We start from the raw sequence: 21,630 nt of genomic DNA, 5'->3' as shown, positions 1-21,630 counted from the left end.
CACTTGAATAGCACACACATGAAAATAAATGCATACGTTGAAACAAAAAATGCATGTCTATAGTTCAGACCAGGAAGATGCATCAAAAAACAGTCTAAAGTACACCTCGACATAGAAAGAAATACTTGCATCATGTGATGCACTTTGCATTTACCTTTACAAATGATATACAAAAATACACTATGTCTGATTAGCTATTTCGCGCACATGTCTAAGAGAAGGTCACATTTAAATGATCTTAATTGTAATCGTTTCCTATCATAGATACTCAATATTAAGTTCAAATAGTTATCTTGGCGTAAACAATATTATCTTCCACAGGAAGACTTTGGTTTTATTGTTTTCTCTATATATTGGTTACCCAACGTAGTTTTTCCACATTACTGGCCTAATCGCGACAGTGAGGGTAAATGTTGATTGAATGAAACTGATGAAAGAAGAAACACGCGTGCCTGACTAGGATTCGAATTCAGTCTCTTCGGTGGCGAAATCGTGATCAATATTAAGTTTTTTACCACTTTCGCAGTAAAACTAGCATACAATCATTTAGACTTTCAGATAACTGATGTTTTCTCAAATCAAAGGAATTACATATGTACCTTACTGCCACCGGTTCGATTCTCATGGCGTGTGTTCTCTTAAAAAAAAAACAAAAAAAAAACTGCACGTTTTCTTTTAGTATGTGCATTCATTAACATTAACTTGTGAACGTATATTGTTTTTCATATCTCTTGTGCTCGTTATGAAGTGTTAATTCAACACCATGCAAGTAATTTTTGAATAAAAATATCCAGAAAAAGTCATGTCTTAATGAGAAGTATAAAGTGAAGCTTGATGTAATCTAATTTAATTTTTAAAAAATAATTATAAACTATAATTACAGTAGCAACTACACAAATTTTAAGATGAAATATCAGCGTGCCAAACACAGTTAGGTGCCAGTTCTAGATCTGTCCAAAACGAGACCTTTCTTAATTCACACAAAACGTTGGTCTCTTTATCATCAGATCACGTAACGAGGCAACCATTACGCTGATGAAACTACCAAATACATGCAGGATACTTGAAAAATTAACACATAAAATAAACATGCATGTAGTCTAAACTTACTGAGTTTTACATTATAACTATTTACAATAGAAAATTTGAGCCCAGTAAAAAAAAAAAAAACGCGCGTCCAAATCTCTGTATTTATTAAAATAACAATGTACGAGCATCTTAAGAACACAAAAGCAACAAAACTTGCAATGAGCGCAATTCAATGTTAATGAACACCTTGTGAAATTTTACATAGCTCTTAATTTGCATACTAAAAAGGTAAATTTAGATAAATTTTAGATGTTTACTATACCTCGTCCGCTCTGATATGCCAAATACACATTGAATAGAATAAAAATTGGCACAGACCTATTCAAGTAAAAATTATCACTACATTGGGTATTTTGATTTGTCTATGCTCATTTTTTGTTCTGGTAAAATCTATATTAAATAATAATTAATAATATAAAATAATAGAAAATTCAATAATAAAGTCCTTAAAAAGTGTTTTTCATCTCCAAGCTAAATTCTCTAAATACGTGAGTTCGATATAATTAAACCAAAGGTGCCCAATTATGTTCCGGTTGTGTTCAAACTTATGCGAAAAACAAGGGAAGTTTAAAAAGTAAAAACGTGTATAATTTTCAAATTACTATTCTCACAAATTATGTTTACACTAGCGGTACCCAATACATGTATAATAACATTTAATCAACCAAAAAAAAAAAGGAAACATTTCACTTACATGTGCTAGGAACAATAAATGGCTTTGCATTTCATATAGTAGAGTTTTCACGACAAAGAATCAATCTTAACAAATTCACAGCTTGCCCTTAGCAATATTGTTTTTTATTATATTTTATGAATGTGTTGCAGGGTTTAATGTGTAATATTCACTGTTTTTTTAAAAGTTATAATGATATAGGATTATGTAATTTTTATACAAATTGAAAACAACGTTTCTATGTACTGGATAGAACAATAACACTGATTTCCAGTAGGATTTTGCTCCTGTGATCTTCTTTGTATTGTCTTTTTTGTTTGGGGGTTATTGGAGATAGATTAAGAATGTTAATTGCGGCGATGAAAGTGGGGAAGTGAATCAGAAGGAAGACAAAATTTTAAACACACATCCCCTGGCCGGAAACCTTTGGAGGAGAGATCTTGAGTCGACCACTCGATGTGGTTTGCCACCGAGCGGCTTGCTCTTTTCTAACGTTCGCAGTATGCTTTTCTCTAGTGGACTAGCTTAACAACAGGACCTTACACTAAAGTTTCAATTAACTCATTACTATATCAGTTTTTACAAGGGGGAATTTTGACTAACCTAAAAGAGAATGGCTCTTTGAAGGGATTAAAAGAACGGACGTTGAACCCACACGCTTTTATCAGAAGAATCAAGTATGTTGGACCTTTAAGTGAATTGCCGTTCGTCCGGGAGACTTAAATTGCTTATGATCACCGGCTTAGCTCAGGAGAGCGCGTGTCCAGCCAAAAGAGCGAACATGTCGCAGCTCGTGGTTTCTACATCCTCATCTTCCACGGTTAGAGAACGATTGGGAGGTCTCTCTCCGTATCCCCCTTTCGCCGACATTTTGCGAAATCAGGTCACCCAGCTTTGAGGAAGCTGCTCCGAAATTGCCCATTTGGAAGTGTCCTACATCAGGCTCGCAACTCCCGGTATTTTCGGTCTATCTCTGCTCCTCTCAGCATGGGGCAGCGCGAGCCGACCAGCAATCTTCGTAACCTTTTACCCTTCCTCAACTTTCCCCAGCTTCCATGCAACGCCTTTCCCTCTGCCCCTATTGTGATCCGAGGAGAACCAGTAAGCCCATCTTGATATATCGTGACGCAGCCAAAGAATTCCAATCGATACCAATACTTTCACATGATATTCAACTTCCAACTGTGCTGATCGAAAACCTTCAAGGCATTAGGCGGTTAGGTTAAATTCCAATTCAGTTCTTCGTGGGCCGATAAACGCAATGCTATATGTAGCATGACTCTTCAGTTGCTATTCAGAATTTACACAATGGTACACAAGTAGTTACTGTTGGCCATGCCCTATGTATTAATATATAGTGAACACACACGGTTTTTGCTCTGCCATTTTTCAGAGTGCAAGCTTCCCTACTTAACTGTGTTAACAATCTTGTATTCTATTTCCCACACAAGCTTATCGAATTATTTCATGAATACATACATATGTTTGTACATATATTTGTGTATATATATTGAACTATATTCACTATGTTTCGCCTTTAAACATTTGAAAATGTTAAGTTGTATCAAATATCTGTAGAAAAATACATTATCATTTAGGAAATATTCCTTCAGTTTCACAATTACGCCATTCCTGTCCTCAAGATCTTATGGAAACACAATTTTAGCTTTCAATTTCTATTTTCTTAAACCCTAGACTTTGGTTCACCAATCTGAAGGTTATATGATTGCTCTAAATAGATGAGTAGGGTTTTACCCGTATAAATCAAGAAAAATGCTTATTTGTAACAAAGGTTTGTTCAATTAGCAAATGTATCTAGTCTGTTTACATGGACTACGTTCCCTTTGTCATTGTTTAAAACTAGTATATATTTGACACCAAAAAATCTGAATATTACAAAACATTTCAGAGATTTGGATCCCACCGTAAGCCTTAGCCCATGTCCAAATGAGGCTGTGTGCGCATGAAGTCGTCTAGATGAATTCTTTGTGAAAAGATTCTAAAATTCACAAGAATTAATAAAACTCTATCTCAGTCGTCATTCTCTCAGTGTATATGTTTAACTAAAATCCCCGTGAATTTTGTTCAATTTGCCATACATATTATGAAAATTTACATCCAAGGAAAGGTTTGTAACTGCTATATAGCTATTTCCTTGTAAGCTACATCCAGGCTTCATTAATGTTAAATATCAAAATTTACATAATATTTCCTCTGTTTTTAAATTAAGTAAACCACTTAGAGGATATTACAACAAAGTATTAACACAATTGCAACTGGTAGGGTAGAGTTGAATTTCTTGCACATTTCTGCATGACTTCAAACTTAAGATGCCACCCACTTGAGACTCGTGTGTAAATAGGAATAAACACTACTGCCTGGTTGGTTAAGGAAAATAAAGGAAAAGAGTTCAGCAAAAAAGTGCTAAACGTTGCAGGGTACATCCTCTTTTACGCACTTCTTAAGGACCGCTATTAGAGACAATTGCACTCGAAGTAGCCAATAGGCGGTCGCGTATCCTGCGTTATGTTGTTGACTCCATTCACATGTTTAAGTTACTAATGACACTAAAAGAAGCATTGAATTTGAAGAACTGACAATACCACCACTTCCCATAAGACCTCAACCCGTAGCGGCAAAACAGGAAGACTTTTGGTGGTTGGCAGCAACATACCGTAGCAAAGGTCATTGTGAACTGAAAGATGAATTTCTTAATAACAGTACGGTCAATTTGGGGAAGATAGCATTAAATATATCAGCAATCTTTACAAGCGATCAGATCAGATGAGTACGTGATAAACGTGCGTTAGCGATTTGTGTAAATTGCAAAACGCTTTGGTGTTGTGCCAGAAATAGCCATTGGATGTCAGCTAAATCGTCCCGATAATAAAAAGCAGAGAGCAACGATCGGTCCAGCATGTAAACTATTGTTGATAGTATACGAATCATGCCACATGATGACGCAAATTCCACGACTAAACTCCTCCTTAATGGCAGTGTCATCCGGTTTTGCCATCACAACGTTGCAGCTATGATGTACCACAGAGCGGAGGGCCGTATATTGAGTTCCAGCTGAGCAGTCACCATCTGATAATGTGAGGTCATCATCCCTCATGGCAATCACGCCACGTGCATGCGGTCAACAGAGACTTCCCACATTGACCTTTTTGTTACAGCCCTACTGCGACATGCCAAGACGGAGGTCAAATGACCCTCTACTATTACATTTTTTGTTCAACGTGTGGTAGTTTACGAGAGACAACTATCGTGTTTGGAATTCTCAACATCGATGAAGATTGGTCAAAATATGAAGACTCTTTTAGCATGTTCCCCGTCTTTTGTTGCGTCTTTCATTGAATACGGAGAGGTTACCGTCAGTTTAACTCTAGCGACCGGGGGAGGGGTAAAGCACGTGTGCATTGATTGATTGGTTGAGTTGGTGTTTTAAGTCCACTTTATGTACAGTACGGCTAATCGGTATTGGACCTACAGTTTAAAGTGGGATCTGAACCACTATGTGCCTCCAACGGGTATTGAACCCGGGGCCCATTGATTACAAGGTGACAACGCTACCACTACGCCATCGGGGAGGCCCCCATTGCTTGATGAGTTTGCTTTTAAGCCACTTTATGCACAAAAAGGCTAAACTGGATGTACAGTTTAAAGTGAGAAACGAACCACTATGTCTCCACAAGGTATCGAACCCGAGATCCCTTGATTACAAGGCAACGACGCTACAACTATGCCATTGGGGAGCTTGTGCACTGCTACCTGCCATGATGGAGTTTAGGAGATGTAAATGTAGGGCTCTGCACATCCTCTATTGCAGTGGAAGTGGTGTAGTCAGCACCACGCTTTGGTCGACTTTATCCTCCCGAGTCGCCTTCAGTTACCCTTTAATTAGAAGATAGGCGCAGAGTTAGGGGTAACAGCGGAAAATTCCTGCCTTGGATCGCCTACACCGGGAATCAAACCCGGGTCTCCTGCCTGGTAGTTCAACAAAACTACAGGTCTTGCCTTACCAGTAACTTAAGAGAGTACTGGCGTTTTCACAACAGGATAAATTGTCCTAACAGTTAGATGACAGAATCCAAATTGATTTCATGAGTAAAATATTACCCTGCCGTAGAAAATTAATGAAAATAAGCATAATTGTTTGTTAGTTTCGGAATAAATAAAGATTTTAAAGGATATGAAATAATTTGCAATATTAAAAGTTAATTCAGTAGGCAAGATTTATAAGCCATGTAAGCCTTTGGGGCATGTGGTCAATGGCTCGATCCCTGGTTGGAGTCTCAAAATTTCGACGTTGACTGAGGATCGAAAGCAATGATATCAGATTCTAGTCTTGAGAGCATGGTCGCCAACGTTTGATGGAAATACACGCTGGGCTCTGAAACGCCATACCCGCTTGTCTTCTACATGTCTTCACTTCTTCCAATCAGATTTACTTATGTGTCGGTATCGGTTCGCTATCATTTACATCAAGCTCGTAGGATTGTAGCCCTATTCAACCGGAGGCTATTAAGAGTAAAGTAGTATTCGTATGTAAAGAGAAGAACCAAAGTAGGTACGGAACAACAGTGCTATGAAGGAAGACCCAATCTCAAAACTGCTCGTCCTTGAAAGGAAGAATGTGCCTGCCCAAGACCCGAAGTCCCTAAGGCGAAAAAATTAAAATCATATTTTTCGCTACCCAGGACAGGAGTTGAGGAAACGTCTTTGGGGTTTTGTAGAGTGCACCATTGTCTAAAGTCATCGAGAAACAGTCGTGTTCACTACAACGCGGCAAAATTCACTCTTGTATCGTTTCCTTTCATTTCAGAACTGTATAGCTGTTACCTGAGGAAGAAATATGAAGGAAAGAAGCAGCTCGCACAGACAAGCCATAACACGTATTCTGACATGTAGCTTTTAGGTTTGTTCTAGATATCTTCTTTAGATAAAAATCAAGAGGAATGGATATGAAGAGGTAGTTTATACAGTACATCCCTTCAACGTTGTGGTGCTTGTCAAAAGCTTACATTGGATGTTCTTAAGAGCGAGTTCTGGGATTATAGTCGTAATTGCATTTTGGAAGTTGCCTGATAAATCTCCACGGAAACACATGTTTCAACATGCAGAAATAAACTATATCCATCCTGCAGCAGTATACTGCGTCTTCTTCTCGTTCTTGCCTTACGATGATAATGCACAAACACTTGTTTATAAGTTGATTTTAGTTACTAACTCTACCAGCAAAGTTTTGTGATATGCTTTGGAATATCAAATTACATAAACCTTGCACTCCAACATGTTGAAAGTGGAATAATAATCAAGTAATATTGCTGAACAGGTGATTAATTTATCTTGGAAATAACATTTCTGATTAAAATTTGGCATTACTTTCCTCCCCTAAACACAAATCCCGTTTAAAATTTCTATTCCTCTGAAATGAGATATTTATTTGAATTTATATACCCTGAAGACAGAAAATTATCGAAGTTATTTTTTGGAAGATTCCAATCACGATTCTCTTCCATGCACCATTAATATGTGTAAAAGTGCTGTACTTGGGAATTTTCTGTATACCGAACTATAGATACTGTTTTGAGATAAATAAATAAATAAATATTTCAACCTTAACCCCTTGGAATTTTCAAGAGTGAGCCAACAATTGTTGTCATCCATTCTAAAGTATTTGAAGATTAATGATAATTTAATAAGGACAATTTTCTGAGTGTGTTATTCTTCTGGACCGTCCAGAACAATAAAATCCCATCCTTCCTCTGTTGATTCAACTCCTATCTCTACTCATATAACACAAGGTTACTACCAGTGAGGTCATGCTAAAGAACAGGGTCATATGTATATTCTTCATTGACCTTGCCTTCATAATCATAACTGGGATATAACAATTCCATTGTCAAGTCCTGATTGAAGCCTGGATGTGCTTTGTTTATTTTGTGAACACACTTTCGATGCTGCATCCAAGTTCCAATTTCGTTAATATTTTTGAGTTCATAGTTTGCTTTGAACCAGTTGCTAATTCTTTATATTCAAACAAATAACACACAGAGAAATAGACAATTGGGTAAGCCATTGTAGGTATACAAAGTTCATTTCCGACCTTCATATATTTTTCTCCATGTTGGATATGCCACCTGAACAATTATTACAATGGACCTCTTCTTAATAAATGATTGAAAAATGCAATTTCATTTTTTGCCGGTAAACTTTGTTTAATATAAAAACTGGATGATTCAAATCTGGGAGATCATGATACATAATTTATATATTATGTAGGACAGTTTTAAATGTGTAATTTGTAACTTAGGTCATGATTTTTCATATTAATGCCCATCCCATGTTATATTCAAACTCATTGGCTCCTCTTTATATTTAGGTTATTTGTCATCGCTTTTCTACCTCTTGGCTTAATCACGACGATGAGGATGAATGATAAATGATGAAATATGTAGGACAAGCAATGAATGATGCATACTTAACCAGGGTAGAACTTGGAACCTCTAGCTTCATAGTGCGTTACCCTAACCACTCAGTCACGGAGGTAATTAAAAATGGCACCTACACATACATTATGTTTTGAAACTTAAAAACACTTTTTCATCACCACTCATAAAGCGGTCTACATAATATTGATTAGCACAATGATTTGAAGTTACTTTTGCATTACGTTTCAGATCATCTTTAAGAACGGTGTCGAATTACCTGGGCATCTTGTGAATCATTTCCTTACAATTTATTATGAACACTAAACAGGAAAATCTCGTCACGGTTAACCTAAAGGTGTAGTAAAGCGATGTATATACAACAGAAATGTTCTATCCAGGAGTTCTAAAATAACGTGCAATGTAATTAAAAGATAATGAGATCGTTCTTTGTGGATAGGGTACGGTAAATATTCAACAAATATTGCATTTTCAAGGAACAGTTTATCAAACTTTAAATGGTAAATGTATTTCGACGAAAGAACAGAAATCTCAATGTGGAGAAAGAGTAAATAAAATTGTAAACAAAATTCGTCCTCACTGGAAGGAACAATTTTAAACAGAAATTCAATTTTAAGGAAAGTTTGAGTTTTTGTTGTCTTTTATGCAGAGATTGGCTAATCGGGACTGGATCTACTGTTTAAAGTGCTTCCAAACTAATAGGTTTGCCTCCAAGGAGTATCGAACTCGAGACGCCTTGTTCCACTACGCCATCGGGGAGGCTCGATTTTAGGGAAAGTGTAATTCTAATTTTAAACAGGATTGGTATTTAGTGTAAAGGATAATGTTAATTTTAAACATAAACCTCGTTCTGGAGATAGAGTAATTTTAAGCAGAAGCTCGTGTTTAGTGGAAGGAGTAATATTTATGTTAAACAGACATCGCATGGTTGTCTATTCCTGTAGTGGAGTTGTATTGTTCCTTGAAAAGTAGTAGTACGGTACAAAACACGTATCGGATTTCAAGCAGCCACCCATTCAGCGCGGCAATATACAAAGCTTTTTTTTCTCTCTTTCATCCTCCAACAGTTACTGGTCATATCGTGAATCTGGCACTCAACCTGCTATAGAGCAACTCCTCAACAGACCTGCAGGCTGATTTTGGATGTGTAAGAACCCCACAGAGAGCCGTCCTTGCAACCACTGCGCCGCATTCTTCATCCAGCTTGTTGGTTCACCGACGGTGCAATGCCGGATGGCTTCATGGATTGAAGATTGGCAGCGAGGTACCTTTGGACCTTTGCCGACGTCTTCTGCCTTGCCGCTGGCAATGGCCTGTGTTCCAAAGAATCGTTAATGGCGGTGTGTGTACGGCATTTATCTACCAGCCATAGCGATAAGGTCTTGTCCGGGATCTCGGACCCTGTCCCCCTGTAGGCAAGTGTTGAAGAAGTCGCCAAGCATTCATCATCACCTATACTGGTGCGCTGTCAGATGTATAAAGGGCATCTGCCACGATAACTGGAATATGATAAAAGAGTGGCTTGTTTTAGGGAGGAGAATCAACCTAATGAGTATAGTATTCTGACAGGTTCCAAACACCCCTTTACTCCCATCCAGCCCCTGCTACCAGGTACAAGGAAAGAAATTCTCATGGTATTCTCTGCGGTAATACAGAGCAGGATGCCTTCTATTTTTTTTTTTTTTTAAGAAAAATTATGGTTGTACAGTTTGATGGCGGGTCAGGTAGTAAAAAGGGTTAGTAGAGAAAGGCAAGAGAAATATTTATGTAGGTTTCAGATGATGTTAGTTATATGAACTCCGGTGCGATTGCAAATATGCCTAATGCCGACCTCCATGGCGGAATGGTTAGCACCTCGGACTACTAAGGCTACGACGCCAGGGGGCCCGAGTTCGAATTCAGGCCTTCATCAATTTCATCATATATCCTTATCTTTGCGATTAGACAAAAGTCGCAGAAAAGCGACGTAAAATCAATCAATCAATCAAAGCAAATATGCCTAAAGGATCATGTTTTGCGATAGCTTCTTGAACTATTTATAACAAATTTTGCATTGATTACTTTGCTCTGTAGCGAGAACCTACACATGCAACTATCTGTCTTTCGATGATTTGTGTGTTAACGAGACAATTTCGAAATTCATGTGGCTTAGCTAATTGGACGATACAGTTACGTTCATTGCCAAAGGGTTAAGTAATTTCAAAGAACGACCAGCAGATAGCATCACATTCCGATAAATACAATCAGTATATGAATCCTGAAGAGCTAACTTCAAGTCGCCAATTGGAATGATGATTGGAAACAAACATTTATTCCTTTTTTCCTAGCAGCAATTCTGAAGCTCTTACTATATACGCGTATATAGTATATCTACTAGATAACCATAAAAATAATGATTATGATATGAACACGAGACCTATTTAATACAATCTCTTTCTAATTAACTCAATAGAAGACATATTAGAAAATTAATTTCAGAGTTCGATTCTTACACATTACATAACATTAATTATTAATAATTTTGTCTCCCCGATGGCGTAGTGGTAACGTCGTCGCCTTGTAATAAGTGGGTCCCGGGTTCGACACCCGGTGGAGGCACATAGTGGTTCGGGTTCGACTTTAAACTGTAGGTCCAGTACCGATTAGCCTTTCTGTGAATAAAGTGGACTTAAAAAACAAACTCAATATAATCATTTTATTTTTGTTCCGATCTACTTTTACACAAAGATTTTCTAACTTCCAAATGCATTCCAAATCCAAATGGACTATGAACAATTCATCAGTTTCAATTTTTAGGCTTTTTAATTGCGAAACCATGAACATGGATATTAAGTTTTATTGTTTTTCTGTAAGAAGCGAGTTTAAAATAGCAGAGATGTCATGGTGTTACGATCATGACGCGTTGTATCTTATATTAGTAGCAGCTTCCGTACGCCAACTCGACCGCAGTCGAGATACTTTACTCGAAATTATGTTTCGAAATGGGTAGACGCTCCACTACCTGAACAGGTGGGTATTTTATACCGTTGGGGCTTTAAGAGTTACTTGCGAGCCGTAAAAATCTGTGGGTTTGCACTCAGAACTGATTGACTGACAACAAGTAGCACTTCCAGTATCATAAATTAATATTGCCTCTTCGCATACTGATTCGCCAACATGATGTATGTATGTTCTGACTTGTGTAAGGTAGCAGTTTTGTCTTGTCCTTCGTTCTTGTGGTTAGAGCTTAAGTCTGCGATTATCTTCGTGTTGAAACGAGCATTGTTTGATTTACAACTTCTTCTAGCGACCAAAACATTCAATGACACAGTTTCCTGTAAGTTTCTTCAGATCTTGCCGTTGAATAGTAACAGTTGCTTCTAAATAAAAATTGCCTTCAAATATATCTGGAGTATCTTGGTTAAGCAGTGGTCGATCTGCCTAAATTTAAAGTCGTGTAATGCAACCTTTAGTTCAAATATTAGATTTCTAATAGAACTTATCAGAAATTGTTGGATTAGCTTAGGAAACGTTCTTTCTATTTATTTATTAAATGTGTTAAATATTACTGATAGACATCTCATCTGATATAACTTATTGATAACAGTTTGAAGGGTGATTGATTTTATTTATTTTATTTCGCTTTTCTACCACTTTTGCTAATCGCGGAAATGAGGATGAGTGATGATATGATGAAAGGACACTACCAAAGAACACCCATGACCAGGTCGGGATTCGAACCCGGGACCCCTGGCGTTGTAGCGCGTTGTAATAACCACTCCGCCATGGAGGTGTGCTAATATCCAAGAATCTAAAGGTAAAAAATATACGAAATAAAAATTTTGCCTGTAATGGTTTATGGAAGTGAAAAGTAGATAAGAGTTTTTGAAAACGAAATCTTAAGAAACATATTTGGACTTAAAAGAGAGAAAACAACAGGTGTGTGAAAAAGGTTACATGTTACTGAATTGCATAATCTATCCCTGATATTATTTTAGTAATTAAGCCAAGAAAACTTCGGTGGGCAGGCTATGTAGCACGCATGGAAAAGAAAAAAAATAGTTTATAGGATACTTGTTGGAGAACCTCTTGGAATGGCAAGATGAAGATGGAATGACAATAGAAGAATAAAACAATATTAAATATAATCTGAGGGAAACTGGTGAGGATGGTCACGAGTGGATTGATCTTCTCCATGATTGGGAAACTTTTTCTGCGGGATTAAATCTTCGGGTTTAGGATAACTGCAGAAAGTTAGTTAGTTTCAGCTATAATATTCAACGAACAAAGGCATGTTCACGATATGCGTACACAAGACATCTAAATGTCTTTCGGGAGAAGAAAGTTCTGAACAATCAAATACAGCTCTTGCAAAAGTTGCCTTGTTTCTATATTCACTCTAGACACATTCCTAATTAGGAGACCGAGAACAGACCCTTAGAGACTGAAAACGAGAAACACATCTGCAAATTCGCCCCGAGACCAAGCACACCAATCTTGTCTCATTCCAGACTTAGTAAATTTGAATGTAACGTGTATGAACATTTCTACCAAAATCAATATTGTTTTACTATGAGTTTCATTCGGCCATCTCAATGAGTGACCAGATTATCTGTTGTTTAATGTGCAAAAGCTTGTGTTTGGGGTTTTTATTTAATAAGCTTTGAATATGAATGTCAGTTTGGGCGCTACATGGAATTTTTTTTTCAACTTTCAAAATTCCATGTTTTTCTGTGCTCAATCACTCTTTAAAGAACTGCCATTCACCTAGGTTCGAAATGTCGAACTTCATAGTGACAATATATTATTAATAATGATAATGATGATGGTAGTAATTATCATTATCATAGTTATTGATATTGAACGGCTCAGGCCCATTCTGCAAGGGACAAAGCTAGTCTGGGGTGGAAATCTGAGGCAGAAATTTCTCCTTCCATGTGCCTACACAAGCGGTTCACGCAGGCTCTCATGAACCGAATCATGGGTACGACCTGTGAGGAGCAAGTTGCTGACCTCACCTCTACTATGACCGAGATAGAGAATGAGTGGAACCCTACCTCCACACATATAAAGTGCAATTCACTGAGGTGAACTTACTTTTTCTTCACGTTGGGATTATCATTATTACGTAGTCGACTTATATAATTTTTGAAGCCTAACCAGCAGTTACTGCTTTTGCTATTACTTATTATTAGCATTCCTTATATGATGCTTTCGTATATTATTTTCGAAGTGGTACTATTATGGTGACAGGTTTTAGACGATATACAAAATGTTTCTAAGTTAAAATACACCATATTAAATTTGGATCGGAGACAAGTAAGAATTTCACAAGGTTTTCTGAACTAATACTAAAACTGCAATGCAGAGAAACTATGGAAAGTACTGCATGACATCTTGGATTGTTGTTCGGCAAGTTAAGTTTTGATAAGTTAGAGGCTGAGTTTGAGTATTATTTTAGGCTATTTCATTTTCGTAACAATGTGTCCGAGCACGCCTTCGAAGGTACAGAGTTCAAATCTTGACAGTGCAGTATGATTCCGTTTATATATATTTCATACTCATAATCGCGATTAGCCTAAGGAGGTAGAAAAATTACATCAAATAGCCAAAATACAAATACGACAGACAGAAAAAGCCTCCTAAAATGAGAAATAATCATTAATACTTAACAGGAGGAAGTTAAGAAGTTCAACCATTAAGTGAAGACTTTATTTTCTCAAGTTAGATTTTCAACTCCTTGTGTGTAATATCTAGTTTAGAGAAAACTGACAGTTAAGTTCTTGAATTTGTTATTAATTTTTGAAATTTATGACAATCTTTCTGAGGAAAGAGCTGACAACAAACGCAATGCTTGAAGTTGACTTTACCAAGATATGAACTTATAGGCCATGATAACTGTGGAAAATGTGAGAAAGATCCAAGTAATCTAAAACCTACAAGAGGAACAAGGACACATAAGAAAAACCCTAATAGTGCATTTGAAGTAGCCACATTCCCGTAGCAAGGACGTGCACACCTACACGCCAGGAAGTTGAGCAATGTTAACTGTTTGTCCATAAGATGAAAAACTTGTCAAGACAAATCCAGCATCAAGTAAATGTACATGATCCAGCACAGCTTTCAAAATACCCAGTCATGGCGGGGTTAAGCATGCATTATTTCACGACCTTATTTACAAGAATATCTGTCACCTCAATGAAAACTATTGGTTAGCTGTGGGAATTTATTTAAAAGGATTTTTTTTGTTTCTAAAGAAAGGAGATCTATGAATAAATTAGATTGAATAGCTTAAGATTTCAAGGACATTGCATGTATGTACTTATCAAATATTCATTCAGAAGGGAGATAGAAAATATTTTGAATAAACCTAGTGAAATATTACTTTTCATTACATTACTTTCAAATTTTTCGGTCGTGCATGCAGTTAGTTGGCGTAAAAACATTAGTAAAAAAAATGCCGTGTAGATGGTATAATGAAAGGAAGCATTTTGACATAATGGCTTCAACCTATTTTGAATAAAGTACTTAACATCATGAACTACACAACAATGTGGAAAATTTAACAAAACACTAACCAAAAGAATAAATACTCTTTTGGTATTCGGAATGGTTAGCGTTTCGTGCGACTATCCAGGGTCTTAGTTTCGAATCCCGAGTAAGGCATGGATATTTATTTAATTATTTTAGTTCCTTCGTCTATTTCATCCCCATGGTCGCGAATAAATTACGTAGGAAAGCAACGTAAAATAACTAAACATACTTCAATACAAAGAGTTATTATATTATGGAGGTAAACTTTCAAATTGACATCAGACATGTTTCGATTTTCAAATTGACTTCAGGCATGTTATTAAACAATAAGATGAACCTAATAGATATTGGTATGGATGTCAGGAGTGGATAAGAACAGATAAAATATTTACACATGTTGCTGTAACAATAAACCTTGGGGTTTAGGGATGTCAGAGAGTTAGTTTAGTTAGTTAACCATGTTACTTTTTGTTCCTGTAAAAACGTACAACAATATTTTCTACTATAAATTTACAAAGCTATAAATATTCAATATGTGATTTTTACGAGTTGTAGCAGGATTCGCTGCTTTTCTAGACTTCCAGAGAATTTTGAAATATCCACACCACATTCTACCAAAACTCATCATTCTATCATGCTCAGAATCATGATAATTTGTTCACGCTCTTGGGGATATATCTACTTCTTTTTTGCAATGACTACGACAAAGGAAAACAAATAAATGGTATTTTCAAAAGTTGTATTGAATTTCAACCACTGAATTTTGTGGAAAAAATATATGTTTTGGAATCATCAAGTTGAAATAAAACTTTGAATTGCATCAGTTTCAATGTCTTGGGAGTTGTTGTGTCTCAAAGAATATCAACATGAATATCAAAGTTAAGCCAAATATTTAAATGTCTTATTCAATCACAATATCTGTTTTCACTGGTGACGTAGTTTACGTGAGATGCTGGTAGAACAACGGGTTCCAGATTGGAATCTTTCTTTGTCCCCCCTTCGAAAATTTCATCACTTCCTCATTTACCTTCACCGAGGCACAAAAACGAAATATCCAATCTTAAAATACAAATTTGGAAACACAATTGAAAACGGAAGTGAACAAAATGGAATTTATCCACGCAAAGACCAATAGAAATAGAGTACTGCATTAATTTTAAATACAGTCATTTCATAAACTTAAATTGGAAGATTTTATTCTCAATTTGTACAAAAGTAACAATATATTTTTCAAAACACTTGAAGTAAATATGAAAAGCAAACTTTGTTTCAAAATGTTTCAGTATTTAGAATAGTGAATATCATCTTCTTAATTTCTATCAATTTTGCAATTTTTTTTAAAAAATGTGGTTGGCTTAAATTTAAACGATGTTTAATTAATACTGATGATAATATTATATTGTGCTTGAGGTTTTTAACTTATAATATATATTTTAGCACCATTACGAAGTGTAAAAATTTTATGACCCCAAACGTTTGAAACCTAAATTAAAATCAGTTGATTCGTATATTTACGTTTGACAACATACATAATTGTCAAGTTATTTGAGACTCATAGGGGAGTCTTGTATGTACACATACACATAAATATTACAAAAATAAAATAAACTACTAACAATTCAACTTCCATAAACATAATTATAATCTCACAACAGACATATTTTATCATATAACAGTTAATTGAATAGCCCTTTCTAGAATATCATATGCAAGCAATATATTTGGTGCTTCGTTTCTCAGTGCACAATAATAATAATAATAATAATAATGACAGCAACAACAACAATATTTTTCTGTTACTAGTTCGAGTTGTATGTAGTATGCTATATGGCTATATTCATGTTTGTGCAAGTTGAACAGTTGCTAGTTTCTCTTTATTTTTATAATAAAATTTTGTAGTTTGATCTCATTTGGAGAAACAAACCCATTTCTTGGTAAACTGAGAATTTATAGTGCACATTGCCATAAAGTTACATAAATAGAAGGTGAAATTTGTAAGCATAAGTTCCTGAAACTCCTATAATATCCAAAACAAAAACGACAAATTAATCATCCGTTTTTTCAGCTTCTTCCATTGCAATTGCAATCCAATTCAAAGAATAATCCACCAGAATATGTTATTGACACACGTAATGAATGAATCGAACCAAACCGTACTTTGTAGAGCTTGACACGGAAACAAGCTACCCTTTTCCTGTTGTTGTATTTGCTTTCCAGTTTGTTTTCATTAAATGAGTGAGAAATGTTTTTCTTACGTTATGAAGTTGAACAATGGCACAACAGTGATTAAGTAATAATTGTAAATAATAATAATATAGACTCGTTTAAAATAACAATAGTGTAAAATATTGCCTTCTCTACATTTTGGACTACCAAATGAGAATAATTTCAAATTTCAGCTATTTAATCTGGTGTCATTGTGAACAAGCTTGAAAACGATTTGATATCTTCTACACGTTCAAAATATAACGTGACTTTTTAAAATAATCCAATGGGCATTTTTTACTTGATATTCTGCAGCTATGCACGTTGACCTTATTGAAGTTCATTGTTATTTTTATTTTATAATTCCAGGCAATTATCTTGTTATAATAATCTTTAAATTATAAACAAAAATAAATAAAAAATATGCTTTTAATGTGCTATTTATCTTATGTACGAACTCTCACCTCGTAACATCTAAATAGATGTATCTTTAAACACACACCCACATGTATATATAAAGAAACAACGTGAGCATCTTATTGGTTAGTGAGATGAAAGACTGACAATACTCCTCTAGTGGGTCGAGATATTAAAGGAATCTTTGCTCTGGAATAGACAGTCCTGGAAATTTCAAAGATACCAAAGCACCGAACGGACGAGCACTCACTCAGTCTTCACGGGTCTGAACATCGACAATTTGTAAACTTTGACTTGTTCTGCTTTTTGAATACCAAAGTTATTTCCTATACGGATGAGAAAAGAGGCCGCAAGCCCATAAAAACTGTCGTTGTTTTCGTCCTTGTTTCTCTTGTCGGGTCTCGATATGAATAGATGAAAGGGTCAGCCACGCGGAACGCACGGCGGCCGTATGTGACAGAGGCAGGCAGAGATTTCCGCCAGAGAGCGGGATGGAGAGCAAGGAGGTTTCCGAGAGCTGGACGGCTGACTCTTGCAGTTGACACAAGCGGTGGCCGAAACAGTAAAAGGAATCCCCTATCTTATTGTTAACAACCTTCAATGCATGAAGCATACATACACCAATTAATTTGTCGACAACAATTGTGCCTTGGTATAATTCTAATTTATAATTGTAACTTGGAAAACCATTCTTTGAAAGCTTCCTTACGTTGCCTGTCTTTTGTTGCGACAGTTCTATAATGCCAGGTGTATTGTCAATTTACAATATCTATGCAATTTAAGCAACACAACATTGATTGTGATCAACATAGAATAAATGTGTATACACTATTTAAAACAATGATCTCTTAGTGGGGCAGGAAATGTAAGTTGTATTCACTAAGATTCTACAGCAAATAATTCAATTATGACAGTCTCAAACATGCGATAATATCAATGGAAGGATAGTTCAATTTCAAACGTGGTTGTACTTTTCAATCGGTGTAAGGCTATCTGACACCTATTAGATCTTTGGGCTACCGGAAAACCAACTCATGACACGATGCCTTTGCAGATGAACCAGGAACAGAACTGAACAGGAAACTAATCATGTGTTACTTTAGCTAAGTGACATGCTGTCGACGACAGGGGTTGCACGTGATCTTTCCAAGATCATACTTGACATTTACTTTAGGATGCAATGACATTACTACAAGAGACTCGAAAGCTTGTCTAGGAATCCAACAGTTAATATTAGAAAAGACTTGATACTTACATCCGTGAAATCGGACATGGCCACAGCTGGTCGGACGAGACGGCAGAGGGGCTTTTGGTCGACGGCAACGGGCGTCAACAGCGTCGTCCCGGACGACATGGACGCCCAGTCACTGACACTTCTTCAAAGACAAAACAAAACAGAGACGATTGCTGGTTCCGCCGATCCCAGTCCACAGCGATTAATTGCTCGGCAGTAAATATTGATGATAAGTGTCTCTTGGTCTTCGTGGACAACTGTTGCTTCATGTGAGTTGAACGTTCCGGGCGAGAATCAACTGTTGCAGACACTAACAAGCACTGGCCGCGCACCACTTGTCAAGACCTGACCGTGCATTTGAGCGAAACTTGTAAATAAGCATTGATCGTCAACCTCTGAGGTTCTGGAGTGAGTATACAATGCATGAACCAGTGAGTGTTGTCTCCTGCCGTAGCCTCCCCCCTCTCCCCGACCCCCCACTTCCAATTCTTCCATCGCGCACTCCCCACTACCAGGAGAACCTCCTTCCATAGGTACTCTACCATCAAGCGTGGCAGGATGGACGCATGATGTCACCGGGAGCCAATCAGCGGGCTTGGCGCGTGGAATCCACCAGGTAGAGCTACTCACCTGGGGAGTTAAACGTAGTTTGCTTTATCTTCCGACAGGTGGCAGAGATATCGGTCATTGAGTGAAGGCAGCTAGAACTAATAGCTCGTATCTCTCTCGCTCTCTCTCTCTCTCTCTCTCTCTCTCTCTCTCGCACGCTGTTTTCATTCAGCAGAATATGCCGGCGTCTTCGTTTGAAGTCCCGAGAGTAGTGCAAGGAAGATACGAAGAGCCGAGTACTTCCCTGAAGGCAAATGCAACACAGTTCCTCAAACTGCACCAGTTCAAAGATGCAACAGTTTGAGAACACGGTAGAGTCCCCTATCATCCGTGCACTGTGAGAATAAAGTCAATGTGAACAAAACGACGTTGCTTGCCTATTGGTAACTTCTTCATTCAGGTCGTCCAAAAATATTGACCGTAGGGAGATACGTAATTCATAAAATAAGGCCCTGAAACATTACTATAATAACCTATACTCTATCCCGGGAATCTATGGAGCAAGGCCGCGCATAACGGAAGAGAATGGGAGGCAGTGGGTGGGTGGAGCAAAGCAGTACCCGCTGCTGCTAAGGCTGGTAACTGCAATTGCTTTTCCTTCCTCCACACAATCCCGTTCTCTCGCACTTGTTCATTGGTCGAGCCCTTTAGAGCCACTACTTGCGCAGAGACTTGCTTTCGTTCGCTCGCCCCAGAGATTCCCGAGACATACTATACTTAAATGTCGTGGTTTTATGGCGCACTATATCCCCATGCTGCGGAACAGCTGCCAGGGAAATTAGCCAATAGGATTCATCCTAAGTCATGTGCTTTGCTTATCCCGACATTTTCTAGTGAACGAATGGCAATGTACTTGCTTTCACACATAATAAAGTTAGGCTTTTGATTGACTAATTAGGCTTATTTAACGGCGCATTTCTGCCAATTTTGACTAATCGCGACGATGATGATGAATATGAATGCTGATAACATGAAGTGGTTGAAGTGACAAATAATATTAGTACATCTCCAACCAGCAAGTGAAATAAATAAAATGTCAGAAAAAATAAACAAAATAATGTCAATTAGACAATAGCCCTTGGATATAAGTACTCTAAAAATAAAGTATGTGGATGTGGCTGCGTATGTATAAAAAAGTCATGCTTATGGCAGTTACCGCCAAGTTTTGAGCTGCCACCAAACCTAACCATGTGGATCATATATGGCACATGAAAATTATTCCTTACCAGAGGTTTTGCAATTTCCGAGGCTCGCTATGTGTTACCAATACTGTGCTACCATCAAATTTGGACAACTTAGTGAAAATGTAACGCGTTACAGTTATATTTACTTTGTACCCAAACGTAGCACGCGTTACTTTGTCATACAATAAGAACATTTAAATTTTTATACAGGTATCACGACTATTCTCTTTAGAGCATGTTTTCTCACTGTATCTCCACATCCACAAGCACATCGCACTGCGACGCCAGGTGTCCTGGGTTCGAATCCCGGTCTGGGCATGGATGTTTGCGAGTGTCCATTCATCATATCATCCCTCATCCCCATCTTCGCCAATTAGCCAAACGTGGCACAAAATCGAAGTAAAACAATGAAATCAATCAAATCAATCAACAAGCTTAAATCTAGGAGTCCCGGGTTCGATACCCGGTGGGAGCACATAGTGGTTCGGATCCCACTTTAAACTGTAGGTCCAGTCCCGATTAGTCTCACTGTGCATAAAGTGGTCTTAAAACACCAAATCTATTCAATTCAATTCAACAAGCTTAAAATGACACAACTAGGTATGATTCACACCGACAAATAAATTTTCCAATTCTGAGTTTATCAAAGTAACAAAGTACAGTTTAAATTTCTATTTCGGTAATGAAACGGTAACGCATTATTAACGCAAGCACCGAAAAGGCAACGCGTTACTAACGCAAGCACCGAAGAAATAACGTGTTACTAACGCGAGGACCGAAAAATTAACGCGTTACTAACGCAAGCACGGAAAAGTTAAAGCGTTACTAACGCAAGCACCGAAAAGGTAACGAGTTACTAACGCAAGCACCGAAGAATTAACGCGTTACTAACGCGAGGACCGAAAAATTAACGCGTTACTAACGCAAGCACGGAAAAGGTAAAGCGTTACTAACGCAAGCACCGAAAATGTAACGCCTTACTGACGGAAGCACAACAAAAGTCACTAGTTAAATTCCCGGCGCGATTGATTTCGGACAATTATTTTTCCTCCGATGATTCTGCATATTAGGCTTTGAGCTCAACCACGTCTCCATCAGGGCCTCCCCGATGGCGTAGTGGTAACGTCTTCTCCTCTCCTTGTAATCATGGGGTCCCGGGATCGATATCCGGTGGAGGCACATTGCACAGTGGTTGGATCCCACATTAAACTGTAGGTCCAGTCCCGATTAGCCTATCTCTGGCCCCCGTGGCGG

General features: G+C 37.4%; 1 protein-coding gene across 2 annotated transcripts in view; it reads right to left on the bottom strand.

Annotated features, from left to right (window-relative positions):
- LOC145984361 (uncharacterized) overlaps positions 1 to 19,001 on the bottom strand; it is a 40,835-nt gene extending 21,834 nt beyond the window's left edge. For both annotated transcript variants that reach the window (XM_083118019.1, XM_083118018.1), the window contains exon 1: positions 18,605 to 19,001. Coding sequence is in view for 1 of the 2 variants with exons in the window: in XM_083118018.1 (XP_082974144.1) it covers positions 18,605 to 18,703 (99 nt within the window). In the remaining variant the exon portion in view is untranslated. The remainder of the gene's footprint in view (positions 1 to 18,604) is intronic.
- Between the last annotated feature and the right edge of the window lie 2,629 nt (positions 19,002 to 21,630).

This window comes from Lepisma saccharinum, chromosome 2 (assembly GCF_977018435.1).
Source record: "Lepisma saccharinum chromosome 2, izLepSacc3.1, whole genome shotgun sequence".
Taxonomy (NCBI): domain Eukaryota; kingdom Metazoa; phylum Arthropoda; class Insecta; order Zygentoma; family Lepismatidae; genus Lepisma; species Lepisma saccharinum.
The sequence above is the reverse complement of the archived record's forward strand: the minus strand, read 5'-3'. Positions and strand labels throughout refer to the sequence as shown.